This window comes from Podarcis cretensis (genome assembly GCF_951804945.1).
Source record: "Podarcis cretensis genome assembly, chromosome: 5".
Taxonomy (NCBI): domain Eukaryota; kingdom Metazoa; phylum Chordata; class Lepidosauria; order Squamata; family Lacertidae; genus Podarcis; species Podarcis cretensis.
The window spans coordinates 48,140,674-48,153,938 of record NC_137174.1 but is presented as its reverse complement, the minus strand read 5'-3'; the positions used below and the strand labels follow the sequence as shown (position 1 = coordinate 48,153,938).

Below are 13,265 nucleotides of genomic sequence, written 5' to 3'. Positions count from 1 at the left end.
CTGTTGAGTGTAAATTGAGTCCCTCGCCCCTATGGGAAAGCATGCCTTGGTTTAAGAATGCTTTGGTTTAAGAACAGACTTCCGGAACGGGTTAAGTTTGTAAACCAAGGTACCACTGTATAGACATTGATATTTTTCATTTCAGAGGCCTTTGGAAGCTTGGATTCCTTTTTGGGCAGTGCAAGAGATTGCAAATGAAGGTTATGTTATAGCTAATTATGTTTGGGAATAATCTGTATTTTATGCTAGCAATGTCATTTGAAAATTCTAGGTTTATGTAAGAGGAAGTAGTTCAAAAAATCGTATTTGCTCTAAATGTGTTCATGTCTAAATGTGACAGTAGTGTAAAAGACAGAATAGCAAGACATATTAAAGAGCGGAAATAAAATAACAACACTGCAATGTTTGACAATCTGTTTTGAAGACTCTCATTATTTGTTACTATTTGAAATAATTTACAAAAGAAAAGTATACAATTTATCCAGGGGGAAGGGTGAAAGCACAGTTCTAAAGAACTGAGTTACTGTATTTTTCGCCCTATAAGACGCACCAGACCATAAGACGCATCTAGTTTTTGGAGGAGGAAAACAAGGGAAAAAAAATCTGTATCTCAGAAGCCAGAACAACAAGAGGGATCGCTGCACAGCGAAAGCAGCGATCCCTCTTGCTGTTCTGGCTTCTGGGATAGCTGCGCAGCCTGCATTCACTCCATAAGATGTACACACATTTCCCCTTACTTTTTAGGAGGGAAAAAGTGAGTCTTATAGAGCAAAAAATACGGTAAATGTCTGGGCAATTAAAATTCATCTGCAGGTACAGGCAATAGGGATGCACATTGACAGTGTGTATTCCTGCATGTATCCCAAATTGGCAGGCTCTATGAATCACACCACACTGTTAACAAACACTTGTGAGAAATGTTAAAAGCACAATGAACTCAGAATGTGTTATTTTTAAAAAATGTATATATTCCTATTCAGTAAACATATATCTAAATAGTGTTTTCACAGTGCTTCCAAAAAATGTTAAGACTCATGATTTGTGAATATCAGAATGGAAAGAGTCCAGGGGCTGGAATGTCACCACTGAGAATACATCTCTTAGTGTGGTATGCAAACCATTTGAAAGCGTGTCTCAGAAGGTTCTTTTAAGTAATGATGTATGCATAAGCCTAACACATTAAAAGCACTATTGAGTTAGTTGGCCAAGTGATTTTGTCAATTTAATAGGTGATTCAAAACTCTGCTTTTGGAACTGAAATCAGAAAACCTTCATACAAGGAAAAGTCTCAGTTCTCCAAAGATAATGTGCTGCAGTGAACAAGAAAGGAATGGGACTGGATAAATTTTCCTATTTGGGGGAAAATGTTTAAAATGGACAGTACTACCAATAGTTTCTCCACATAAGCTTCCCCTTCTTTCAATAATCCTTGTATCCTTTGTTGTAGACGATACGACTGATGTTGGTGAAGAAGACAGCTTCCTGGGGCAGACTTCTGCAAATCCTAACCCCCCGCCAACTTTCAGTTATTTCTCCCAAGTTCCTAGCAGCAGTGATCCCTTTGGAAGCATTGGGCAGCCATCCTTAGGCGCAGCATCCCCACCCCAAGCTGGAACATCTGTTTTCTCTAAGACTTCAGCTTCTCTCCCACTTCTGCCTGGATCACAAGATGGGCCAAATGCTTTCTCAGCTCCTCTTTCCAAATCACAGCCTTTTAATGCGCCACCTGCTTCAGGAATTGGTTCATACACTGGTCCTCCACCAACTGGCTTCTCAACTCCTCCTCATGCCATATCGCAGCAAGGCTACAACCCATATCGCCATACTACTTTAAGCAGTAGAGCTAATCCTTACATCACTCCACCGCAACTTCAACAGACACAAACACCCACCCAGAACGTTCAGCCTCCAGCCTCTGTACCACCTATGCACATGTATGCGACTCCAGGGACACTGCCACCGGTATGGAAAGTGATTTTTAGCTTTTGGAATTGGTGTAAAACTTTTAAGGGTCCTCTTGTGACCTAGCTTGCCCTGCCCTGCATCTTCCAGCCCCTCCATTGGTTCAAAGTAGTAATTACTAAATTCAGGGGGAGGGAAAGAGAATTGGAAAATATTGATCAGTTGATAGGCAAAACAAGAAATGGCAGTATTTTAAAGCATTAATTTAGTATGATGAACAATGAGAGCTATGCTACAAAAGCTTCCTTTTGGAACCCTCTAGAGTCTAGACATTCCCTGAAACTTTACAGAACACTGCCAGATCACAGGGCAAAGATAAAATAGGAAAATAAGATTGTTCTTGATTAGACGGAATATTCTTAATTTTTGTTAATAAAATCACTTCTAGACTGCTTTTCATTGAAAAAGTAGAAATAAAGTAATGTATCTATAAAACAGCACCACTATAGTACCAGAATAATTGTGAACTGGCATCAGCCATCAGGGAAGAGATTATTGATGATATTTAAGCAAATCAAATGATAGACATTAGAAAATATTTGACCCAAATATTTGACCCAAACATGCGTACACATACAGACACAAATTTTGCATTAAACTTGATAACCTACACTGAATTGGATGCTGATAGAGGGCTTTGGAGAAGGCACCTCACTTTGAATCAAGCTTGTATTTAATGACATAGTAATCAAATGTATGGAATGAAGAATCTCAGGATCATTTTGTTGGATCTGACCAATTCTAGAATTTAATAAATGTATGATAATAATGTACATGATCAATGTAATCTGGAGGGCAGTGGATTTTGTGTTTATAATAACCTTTTAAAATTAAGAATTGTATACATTTAAACTGGTTTCATTTTCAGTTTTCTTCGCCTCAGTCACCAATGCCTGTGGCTCCCATGTCAGCAGGCCCTTTGGTGAAAGCACCTCCCACCTTACTACATAACCAATATGAGCCAGTTCAGCCCCATTGGTTTTATTGCAAGGAGGTGGAAAACAAGGAGCTATGGATGCCATTCAGTGTCTTAGATTCTACAACACTAGAGGAAGTTTATAACTCTGGTAAGGCCTCTGTGCTTTTCATTTATGTGATGGCTTTTTGGCTTTGAAAATAAAGAGGACTAACAAATTGCTGATGATTTACAATGAGAAGGCAGAAATACTAACCCGTCCCAATCTAGTACCCTCCAGACGTTTTGGTCTGCAACTCCAATCAGCTGCAGACAGCATTACCAGTGTTCAGTCCAAAACATCTGGAAGGCACCAGGCTGAAGAAGACTTCTGTATACATTTGCATATATTTACATATCCTTATGCAGGTGTTTCTTAAATGGGAACGTGATATATGTTCAGTTCCACATTCAGATTTCAGATTGACTTTTGTGTATAAATCCCATGTGCTGATTTTGTTTTCATAGGCAGCTCTTTGTTTCATTCATCTTGACAGCTTCTATATGAGCAATTAGAAAGGCATAGTTTGCTGGTAGCCAGTTCACAGAATTGTAGAAATAGAAGATACCCCAACTAGGGTAATCTAGTCGAAACCCCTGGGATGCAAGAATCTCAACTAAATAATCCCTGACAGATTGCCATCCAATCTCCTTTTAAAAAACCTCCAATGAAGGAGAGTCCCCCACCTCCTGATGGAGTCCATTCCATTGCCATACAGCTCTAAACTGTCATAAAGTCATTCCTAATGTTGAATCAGAATCTCATTTCTTGTAATTGCAATCCATTGGTTTGGGCCTTCCCTCTGGGAGTAGCAGAAAACAAGCTTGCTCCATCTTCCAGGCGGCAGCCCTTTAGATATTTGAAGATGACAATCATATCACAGAATTATTGCCTATGAGAATGCTTGTGTATGTCGTATACTGCCTACATTCGGATCCACACCAGTGAACATAGTGGAACAACTGGGGAAAGAGACATGCAGTGACAAGTCTAGAAATCTTTCAAAAGTGCCAAGTTTCCCAGTAACACATTTGGTTTGACCTCTCTGTTTCATTGTTCTAATATAAAATTTGAAGAGAAGGAAAAGTGAATATTTCCTTCTTGTTTCTAAATATGTGTTAGCTTATCAGTTGAAGGATTCCAAGCTAATAAAACATTTTTTAATGCTTCTAGTGCAACCTGATCCAGAGAATGTTGTCCTTAGTACTGACGGAGGACGTTATGATGTTTATCTCTATGACCGAGTGAGGAAAGCTGTATACTGGGAAGAAGAACCATCTGAAGTGAGAAGATGTACTTGGTTTTATAAGGGAGATCAAGACAGCAGGTTTATTCCTTACACTGAGGATTTCAGCGAAAAGCTAGAGGTGAGTGTACACCAGTGTGGTGTAGTGGTTAAGAGCGGTAGTCTCGTAATCTGGTGAACTGGGTTCGCGTCTCCGCTCCTCCACATGCAGCTGCTGGGTGACCTTGGGCCAGTCACACTTCTTTGAAGTCTCTCAGCCCCACTCACCTCACAGAGTGTTTGTTGTGGGGGAGGAAGGGAAAGGAGAATGTTAGCCGCTTTGAGACTCCTTAAAGGGAGTGAAAAGAGGGATATCAAATCCAAACTCTTCTTCTTCTTCTTCTTCTTCTTCTTCTTCTTCTTCTTCAATTGACTGAATAATAAATGTGTGTGATGGCTTACTGAAAATTGAAATTTGAAAGGGCTCAGATTTTATGGGAAGATAAAAAATACTCACTGTGGAGTGTTGATAAAATGTGGAAGAAATCCTGGTCTGTATTATTGCTATTGTTACTGCTGGTGGTGTTGTACAATGACCAACATTATTATTGTTATTATTTTGCATCTCAAATACTGTTGTAAGATCAGTGAAGTGTGATTCATCCACATGGTCCTGGTTATTCACTGATATTTCTAATAAACATAAAGGAGGTTAGGATGTTCTGCACTACCGCTATTTGTCTTTAAATGGGGTAAATTGAACTTTATGTTGATGTTCAACCTACTCTGAGATTCAGCCTCAGAGTAGCAGAATATCTAAGGCCTGGGGGAAAACATACATATTCCTTTTGCTCCTACTCTGTATTTTTAAATGCAGGCCAACTTGGGAATTTGGGTTAGCAAGCAGGCTAGAAAAACACTGAATAAGTACATGGAAACAGTAATGTACACAGTGATATTCAGCATTGTTTGAATAGATTTCTGCTCATGTGTTATGACTTCCCTCTCCCCCCCTCCCCTATGTGCCCCCACCACATGCCCCCCCAATCTGTACTGGCAGCAAGCTGGAGGGATCCTCCAGAGGAGGTTTCAAGGACATGAGGAACTACAGAGGGGATCAGAGAATGGGGAAGTTCTGTTGTGCAAGCTAAACTAAAAATATTGGAGTTTTGATACTACAGGATTGTCAATAAATGAATGTGGTCTAAGCTGTTTATGGCACTGTCCTTTGACATGACATCTTGATGCTTAGTTTCTTTATGATTTTGCAAAACTGTTTTTCCCCCAGGCAGAGTATAAGAAAGCTGTTACCACAAATCAGTGGCATCGGCGACTGGAATTTCCAGGTGGAGAAACTATTGTTATGCATAATCCTAAGGTAATAAGAATTTTTATTGCACAATAGCATTGCATGTGTGGTTAGAGCAGTATGTAAAACTCAGCGTAACTTGAGCTTCTGTTCACAGAAGGTGCCTGCCTCCACTTCCAATTTCTCACAGTCTCTTCCTCAGTGCCACAACTGATCCCACTCTGCAGGATCTCCTGACCCTTGGGGGCTAGAGATGCAGAAGAGTCATTCTCCACCCACCCTTTTCCTTGAATGCACCTCTGGTTGCAACTCCAAGTGTTTAAATGTAGTGTGTTGTCCACTGATTTTTTTCAGGTTATAGTTCAGTTCCAGCCTTCTGCAATACCAGATGAATGGGGTACCATACAAGATGGGCAGACTAGGCCAAGAGTGGTAAAACGTGGAATTGATGAGAATCATGAGGAAATTCCAGTTGGTGAGTGGTTTAGGACAGAGGGCTCTCATATTAGCTTATCCCCCCCTTTAATAAATAATGGGGTAGAATGCGGACCATACTTTTTCCATGCCCTAAGTGTAGCAGAGTTTGTTGGACTTTTCTGATTTGGTTGACTTTGCCAGCAAGGGGCCTAATGAGGTAGTTCCATGGAGATAAATTCAGGTTTATTTGGGGGAGGAGAACCCTCCCATCTATTCCTTACTTTATTAATATTACAAGTTTTAAATTGCTTCCTCATCCCAAATGGTCCTCCAAGCGGTGAACAACAACAACAAAAATATGGAAATAGACAAATGCACCTTTAGAGATATGATCTGAAGGCAATAAATATTTATATTAAAATCTGCCACTTTCCTAAGCTTGTTCCTTTTTAAAATTTAGCTGTGGGTCCCTGCTACCAGCCTGTGCCTGTTGTGTGGGGGTGAGGAGGAACATGGGGATCTTCCGCCTCTATGCAGTTAACAGTGTAGTTCGCTGGCAAGTTGTGCTGTAGTTCAGGTCCTGCTCTGGAAGCCAATTGGCCATGCTGGTTGGTTTCTTGTGGCAAGGCCTCAGACTGGATTGGAGAAGCAACCTTTCCCCAGAGCATTTAATACATGGTTAGGAAGCCTCAGGGTCTTCAGATGTTGCTTAAGTCCAAGTCCCATCAAACCCATTTGGCGTGGTCAGAAATGATGGGCGTTATATTCCAGAAACAAAAAGAAGGCTAGAGATTCCCATTGCTATTTAATGAAAACTGTTGCTTTTTCTTTTCACTTTTATAGGTGAGGTGTCTCAAATCGATCATCTAGTATTCATGGTTCATGGCATTGGCCCTGTCTGTGACCTGCGATTCAGAAGCATCGTTGAATGTGGTGTGTGTTTAGACCGTGTGTGTGCAGGAGTTTCTTTTGCTGATATCTTATTGTGTCCTAATTTACTCTTGTCAGCATTTATATATTATTGATAAGTTACGTTATTGTTGATTAATGCAGAAGTGGGGAACATAAACCATGGGGGTTGAATACATGCCTCCAGGTTTCTCTGTCTGGCCCTAGGGGTACCCAACCCCGTTCTGCCACCTCGCCAACCTGCTTCTCAGCAGCTGTGTTCCACACCATTCTGCAGTGTGTCCTTGAACTGATAATACCTATTGCTTGCTTGGATATGGGTATGAAGATGTTAGGATTAGAGTCCCCCATTTCCTGGCTCAGTGGTTAATTAGCAGAGTCGCAGACCTCTTGCTGTAGCGTGCACTCCAATAAAAAACAGAAGAGTCATTAGTAATAATTTACTAAAAATAATTTACTAATGCATGAATCTTGCGGTTCTTTGTCAAAGCCTTGACAAGGTGCATCTTGAGCAAAAAAAGCAGTTCATATAAAATCCAACACCATACAAGAATACACTGAAAGTGAGAAAGAAATAATCCAGGCAGAGAGAGAGAGAATCGAAAGTAAAATGAAACTGTTCGCTGGGTAGCTGATGTTTGTTCCCAGTGACCTTGAAGTGAGATGTAGTCAAAACAATATCCAGCTTGCTTCTTCGCAGAAATGAAAAGTGCCGACCAGCTAGAATTCCGTACAGAATGTTCCAGCTTCAGCTTCTGCACATACAAAGAATATGCTAGAAAAAAAACTTCTGTTTACTTTGATAAACTGGAAATAGTTTCTGTACCTGAGAAACGCCATTAACCCTGGCAGGAGATATATGTGTGTAGAAACTTTTATGTGGCAGGAATGTAGCCTACTGTTCAAAGGCAAGTGTTGCCTTCACTTTCCTACACACCTTGTGCCATTCACCCCACCTATTTTTGCGCCCTCACCTTGCACACCTTTGGCATGTGGCCCCCTAGAAGGGGGGGGGTCTAGAAGGGAATGTGTCTGTTATCCTGAAAAAGATTCCCCACCTTTGCCATAGGAGCATATAATCATGGGTCCATAGGTTTTTATGGCACACCACCTATTAGATATCATGTGTCAAGGATGCTTCCCAGCTGCAGAATGCACATGGCAGGTAGTGAAGTATTTATGTCAAAGGTAACACTTCCAGTCACTTCTACAGCTCTGAATATCTATACACATCAGTCTAATGGTTAGGCAGTTATTCCCCTGCCAAATTGCAGCAACCCTCCACCAGTTTATGTACCTCCCTTTGATAGGCTATGTGCACTTAGCTTAGGACTGCGCCTGTGTGGAAACTTTCTCAATTTCCTCAAGGTTCTGGGAGACAGTGGTGCAGCGGAGGGCAGAGAAGCACCCAGCTCTTCTCTTGCCTCTTCCTCCTCTTCTGACTCATCCTGTTCTCTACCCTCCAACTCTGAAGCTTCCTCTGCCTCTGATTCTTGCCTCCTGGCCAGTACAGGCCCCCACAAAACACTGCCCCCCCTCTCCTGAGTCAGACTCCAGCCCCCTGCCTGCATTGCATCAGTGGCTTGCCAGTCCCTGACATCATGTGGAAACAGCTTTCAATCTCTCCAATGGATGCTGCATCAAAATATCCTTTTAAAACTGAATTAAAAATATATTTGGATGGAAGGGGAAATGAAAAGATGTACTGTTGTTTTCTTTCTGAAGGGAAGGAAATGTTTACTATATAGGTAGATTAGCCAGTGGTCAGTGAGGGGAAAACAGCATTATTTAGTTTTGTTGATGTAATTATTTTGTAAATAGAAGGCATGACAACCCCTTCAGTCAGAAGGAAAGAATACAAGAATTGCTTCTGCAGCCTTTTCCCAGTGTGGCTTTCTAATGTTTAAATGGGTATCACTTCAAAGTCATATGAGATTTTAAAAGCAAAATCAGACTGAAACAATGTGAAACTTTAGCTCTGTCTAATTAATGACTTAGTTTTTGTTTTGTACTGTAGTGATTGTTTTACAAATTTACACTTATTTATACAGTTTATGAAATGGAAAGTTTTGATTAGATTAGCAAGACTTCAAAAGTGTAAAGAACTGTTGGAAAATATATTTGAACACACGTAATGGGTATCAATTTGTGCAGTTACCATTAACCTCTTCTTTTCTTCCATTTTTAAAGTTGATGATTTTCGGACAGTGTCTCTGAAATTGTTGCAGTCGCATTTTAGAAAGTCAGTAGAAGAGCTTAAAGTGAGCAGGGTCGAGTTCCTGCCAGTTCACTGGCATAGTACTCTGCATGGAGATGCAACCGGAGTGGATAGGTAGGTCTAAAATACTGAAGTACCAAAACACACTTATTCTCCAAACTTCTAATCTGTTTCAGCAGGGCTAGCTTGTTGTTTGATCATTGATCACTGTCCCAGAGATGAGCTGCTGAGACAATAATGTGATAGAATGTTTTAACTGAAAACTGCTCAAATGTGTATTGCAGGTTGAGAATGAATTGCCACAAGCTGAATAGTCCTATAACCCTCACTATAACTTGTCTCATTAAAATAAAAGAGATCATTGAATCTGGTTTAGCGAATGCTATTAAAAGTGATCATAACGTAATTGTGTTAAGAGTTATGTGGCTTATCATAATGGAAACAAGCCAAAGGCAGCCTTGGACTTGCACTCTTTTTTGGTGGAGCTACAATAAGATCAGAAGCATTTGGTTCTGTTATTGATTAGTCGCAGTTTAATGTTACATCCAACGGCAGCGTCATGAGGGGAGGTGCTCTCTGGCCAACCGGCTGGCTGGCTGGAGCGCAACTTCCTTCGATGCTGCTGCATGAAGGAAACACTCCCTACCTGCGCGCAGGAAATGATCTAGGGAGTGTTTCCTGCCTGCAGCTGCGTGGGGGAAGGGGCTCAACAACTTTGGGCCATCTCCCCTCATTAAAATTGAGTCCCCCAAAATAGGGGGGGATCTTATACACGAAGGCATCTAGTAGAGTGAAAAGTACAGTACTATATAGTGCAGACTCTATATAAATGGTACGGCCTGTATCCAGCAGTGTTGCTCAGCTGACACTAAGGCTTATGTTAGTGGAACAGGGAGGGAAGCACTGCACCCCAAATCTGCTCTGGAGGTTGACTGTAACTAATAGCTAATGGGATCATCCTGTTTTTAGCTAAGCTCTTTAGTCATGTAATGAAAATGACTTGGCTATTAATCTATTGATTTTGTGTTCCCAGGAATATTAAAAAAATAACTTTGCCAACCATTGGACGTCTTCGTCATTTCACCAACGAGACTCTGCTTGACATACTGTTTTACAGTAGCCCCACCTACTGTCAAACGATTGTGGATAAAGTAGGACTGGAAATGAACCGTCTCTATGCACTTTTCAAGAGCAGAAACCCTGAATTTAAAGGAGGAATCTCTGTTGCTGGTCATAGTTTGGGTAATGCTACAACTTAAAAATAATAAGCTTTTTCAACAAAAAGCTATTTTTAAAAATTCCACAGTTCTTGAGAGATGTTGTCCAATGTTTGGTTTTGTAACTGCTTGGGCACACCATTGCTGTAATCTGGTTTGCATGCATGAAACACCTCTAGGTCATCTGAAACTCTAAATATGTTTGAGAGAACAGATCAAGAGGTCAGCATACGTCTTTCTATTTAAGTTTGGACAAGATTAATGCTATCCTGAAACATCTTGTTTTGCTTCTCCAGGTTCCTTAATATTATTTGATATCCTTTCCAACCAGAAAGATTGGACTTCCACGGTTAATTCTGTGGCTTCTGTCGCTGCCAATGGTATTGGGAAGGATGCGGCTGAATATGATCAGCAGGTATTTGTGCTAAAAAGCAATTGTCCTTAAAACTTGTGTGGCTGTAGTGGCTCTTTTAACTGTTTAAACCATCTTCAAAACACTGGAAATATACAGCCTAGTCAATTTGCTCTGTCTACATACTTTATGGGCTGCCTTTTGCATGCGGCAGCTGCCTGCAAAATAAAGATCCCTGGAAGATTGGGGGTTTTGGGTAGGGTATCTGCTGCCGAAGTTACTCTGCCCAGGGAAGCTGTCAAGAGTGATGCATAACGGGCAGGCCTCTTATTCACTGCAATAATAACCTGAATAAGGCTATTGCTTAGTTACATTTCCCTGGATATACCTTTGACTTCCACATACTGTTAGGAATTGGTTTTTTTATCACAAATATTTTTCTTTCTTTCAAGATGACAGTAGAGTCTAATTCTGCTGGTTCTGTACATTCTCTTTCCAACGATGAGCATGATGTGGAGGACGATATTCCAACCTTGCAAAGAACCCTGGAAATGCTTAGCTTGTCTGAGTACATCAGCACATTTGAAAAGGAGAAGATTGACACAGAATCTCTGGTATTTACATTAGCACGGGGAGGTAGCAAGTTAAAATGGACTGCCGACTAATTTTACAAAAGATGGAAATGTGTAATCTAGGGGTGGGCAACCTTAACCTTATTTCATGTGGTCCTTTCCCTAATTTCATGCGGGTGGTAAGGATGTAGTGGCAGAAAGAGGGGGGGGAGGGAGCACCCTACTTTTAGCTCTCCCTGGTCACCACTAGCATGTGGCAAAGACTCTCCTCCCTGGAAGAGAGGGGAGTGGTTGTGGGCGGGAGGCCGAGCTCCGTCCCTAGCAGGGGGCGGTAGCCCCCTGCCTCCCCCACTCACCTGGCTGGCGCCCACGCCCATCGGTAGGCACCCAACCAGGTGCCTCCGAGGGGGCGTGTTCAGCAGCCTATGTGCTGCGGCGCCAGCCCCTCCTCGGCCTCATTCTCCTCTCCGTCATCTCGTCGCGAGTCACCCACCCTCCACTCCCTTCAAGCTCAGGGTCTTAGTTCCTTGGCCTTGCTATGGACCTTAGGTTGGTCGCCCTGGTTGTCCAGGGGGCCTGGTAGGAATTTTTCCATTTGGCATTAGGCTTTTTGGTTTTTTCGCCTACCTCGTAGCAATCGTCACAACTTTCGTGGTATTGGTGGGTAGGTTAGGCATTGGAATAATGTGTTGTGGTGTGTCGAAGAGCTAGGTGTGGCCATCGCCTATGCCTTCAATTTTTGGGTATTCCGTTAAAGGAATCCGGCGGTCGTGTACTCTGTCCGATGCCTGCTTGGCGGGAGGCCATGGGACGACCCTCAGTGACATCAGGGGAGAGCCTAGAGTTGGATTAGCATCAACAGGCTCCACCTACTAGTGAATAAACCCCCTTGTTTTAGAGATCCAATGCCTAAGCCAATACCATATCACTGCTGTAATCAATAAAGTTGTGGCCTTTTCTTGCCCATTGACCTTATATCACGTGTGTCTTCATTCCACATTGCGGGGGTCGGGTCCTCGAACCACAACCAATAAATTATCCCTGAGGGAATGCAGCCCTTGACAGAAGAAAGGTTCCCCATCCTGATATAATGGCTTTAGCATAACACACCCACCCCAGATATGTAAAAATGAAAATACATTGTGTCAGAAGACGGGGTCACACACCCATACCTATACATGCATTGCAAGAAAGAGTGGAGGGGTTTGCAACATAAACCTGTACCTTAGAAAAAATTACCAGCATCAAGTCTAAACTATAGGTCTGTAGCGATTTTTATTTTTATATAATAACTTCCATGTGTATGGCACTTTCAGGGATCATTTCTATAGTTTGTAACTATAGGAGAATGTGAGATTAGAAGCCTGCCGTACTTACAGTCTGGAATTAAGCTCAAGGGAGGGAAATGGAGGCATATCTAAATGAATGAACTATATGCTATTATTTAAGTTACATATATTTAGGCTTAGTTAAATGAGTATATTTGGACATGTATTGCACTATTTACTTTGCCTGAAATAGTTAGAATTTGTGGTTCCAGAATTTTGTTTGTTGGAGATCTCTCTTTTACTAAAATATGCAAATATAAACTGTGTTCTTAAAAAGTGAATAAGTAAACCTTGATATATTTATATATATTTACAAAACAGCTGATGTGTACGATTGATGATCTGAAGGAAATGGGAATACCTCTTGGGCCGCGAAAGAAGATAGCAAACTTTGTAAAAGACAGAGCGGCCAAACAGGTAGGGAATGATTGCTTTGCAAGCCAGAACTATGGCAGTAACATTTCAGTGTAATAGAGCTGCTCAAAGAATTGCAAAATAGGCATGGTGAGAGTTGGATAAGAAAGAGTTGGTCAAAGTAGAATAATACAGACAGGCACGTTGTACTTCCCAGAAAGCTTAATACGTACATAATATGTACACAATGCAAAAGGAAATAGTAGTTGAAAGGAAAGAGTAACAAGAGTTGCAAAGTTTTATTTTACAAAACTATTAGAAAAGAATACAATGTAAGCTTGATATTGTAGCATCTCCAAAATACTCCACAATCAATACCTGATTCACACATTAAATACAGTGGTGCCCCGCAAGACGAACGCCTCGCAAGACGGAAAACCCGCCAG

General features: G+C 41.4%; 1 protein-coding gene across 1 annotated transcript in view; it reads left to right on the top strand.

The window, feature by feature from the left end:
* SEC23IP (SEC23 interacting protein) overlaps nt 1–13,265 on the top strand; it is a gene marked incomplete at its 5' end in the record, with an annotated part of 28,078 nt that overhangs the window by 2,413 nt on the left and 12,400 nt on the right. The window contains 11 exons of the mRNA XM_079976632.1: nt 1,448–1,962; nt 2,831–3,029; nt 4,092–4,285; nt 5,432–5,521; nt 5,807–5,927; nt 6,713–6,802; nt 8,969–9,110; nt 10,030–10,238; nt 10,510–10,628; nt 11,018–11,179; nt 12,787–12,882. Of these exons, the coding sequence (XP_079832758.1) occupies nt 1,448–1,962; nt 2,831–3,029; nt 4,092–4,285; nt 5,432–5,521; nt 5,807–5,927; nt 6,713–6,802; nt 8,969–9,110; nt 10,030–10,238; nt 10,510–10,628; nt 11,018–11,179; nt 12,787–12,882 (1,937 nt within the window). The remainder of the gene's footprint in view (nt 1–1,447; nt 1,963–2,830; nt 3,030–4,091; nt 4,286–5,431; nt 5,522–5,806; nt 5,928–6,712; nt 6,803–8,968; nt 9,111–10,029; nt 10,239–10,509; nt 10,629–11,017; nt 11,180–12,786; nt 12,883–13,265) is intronic.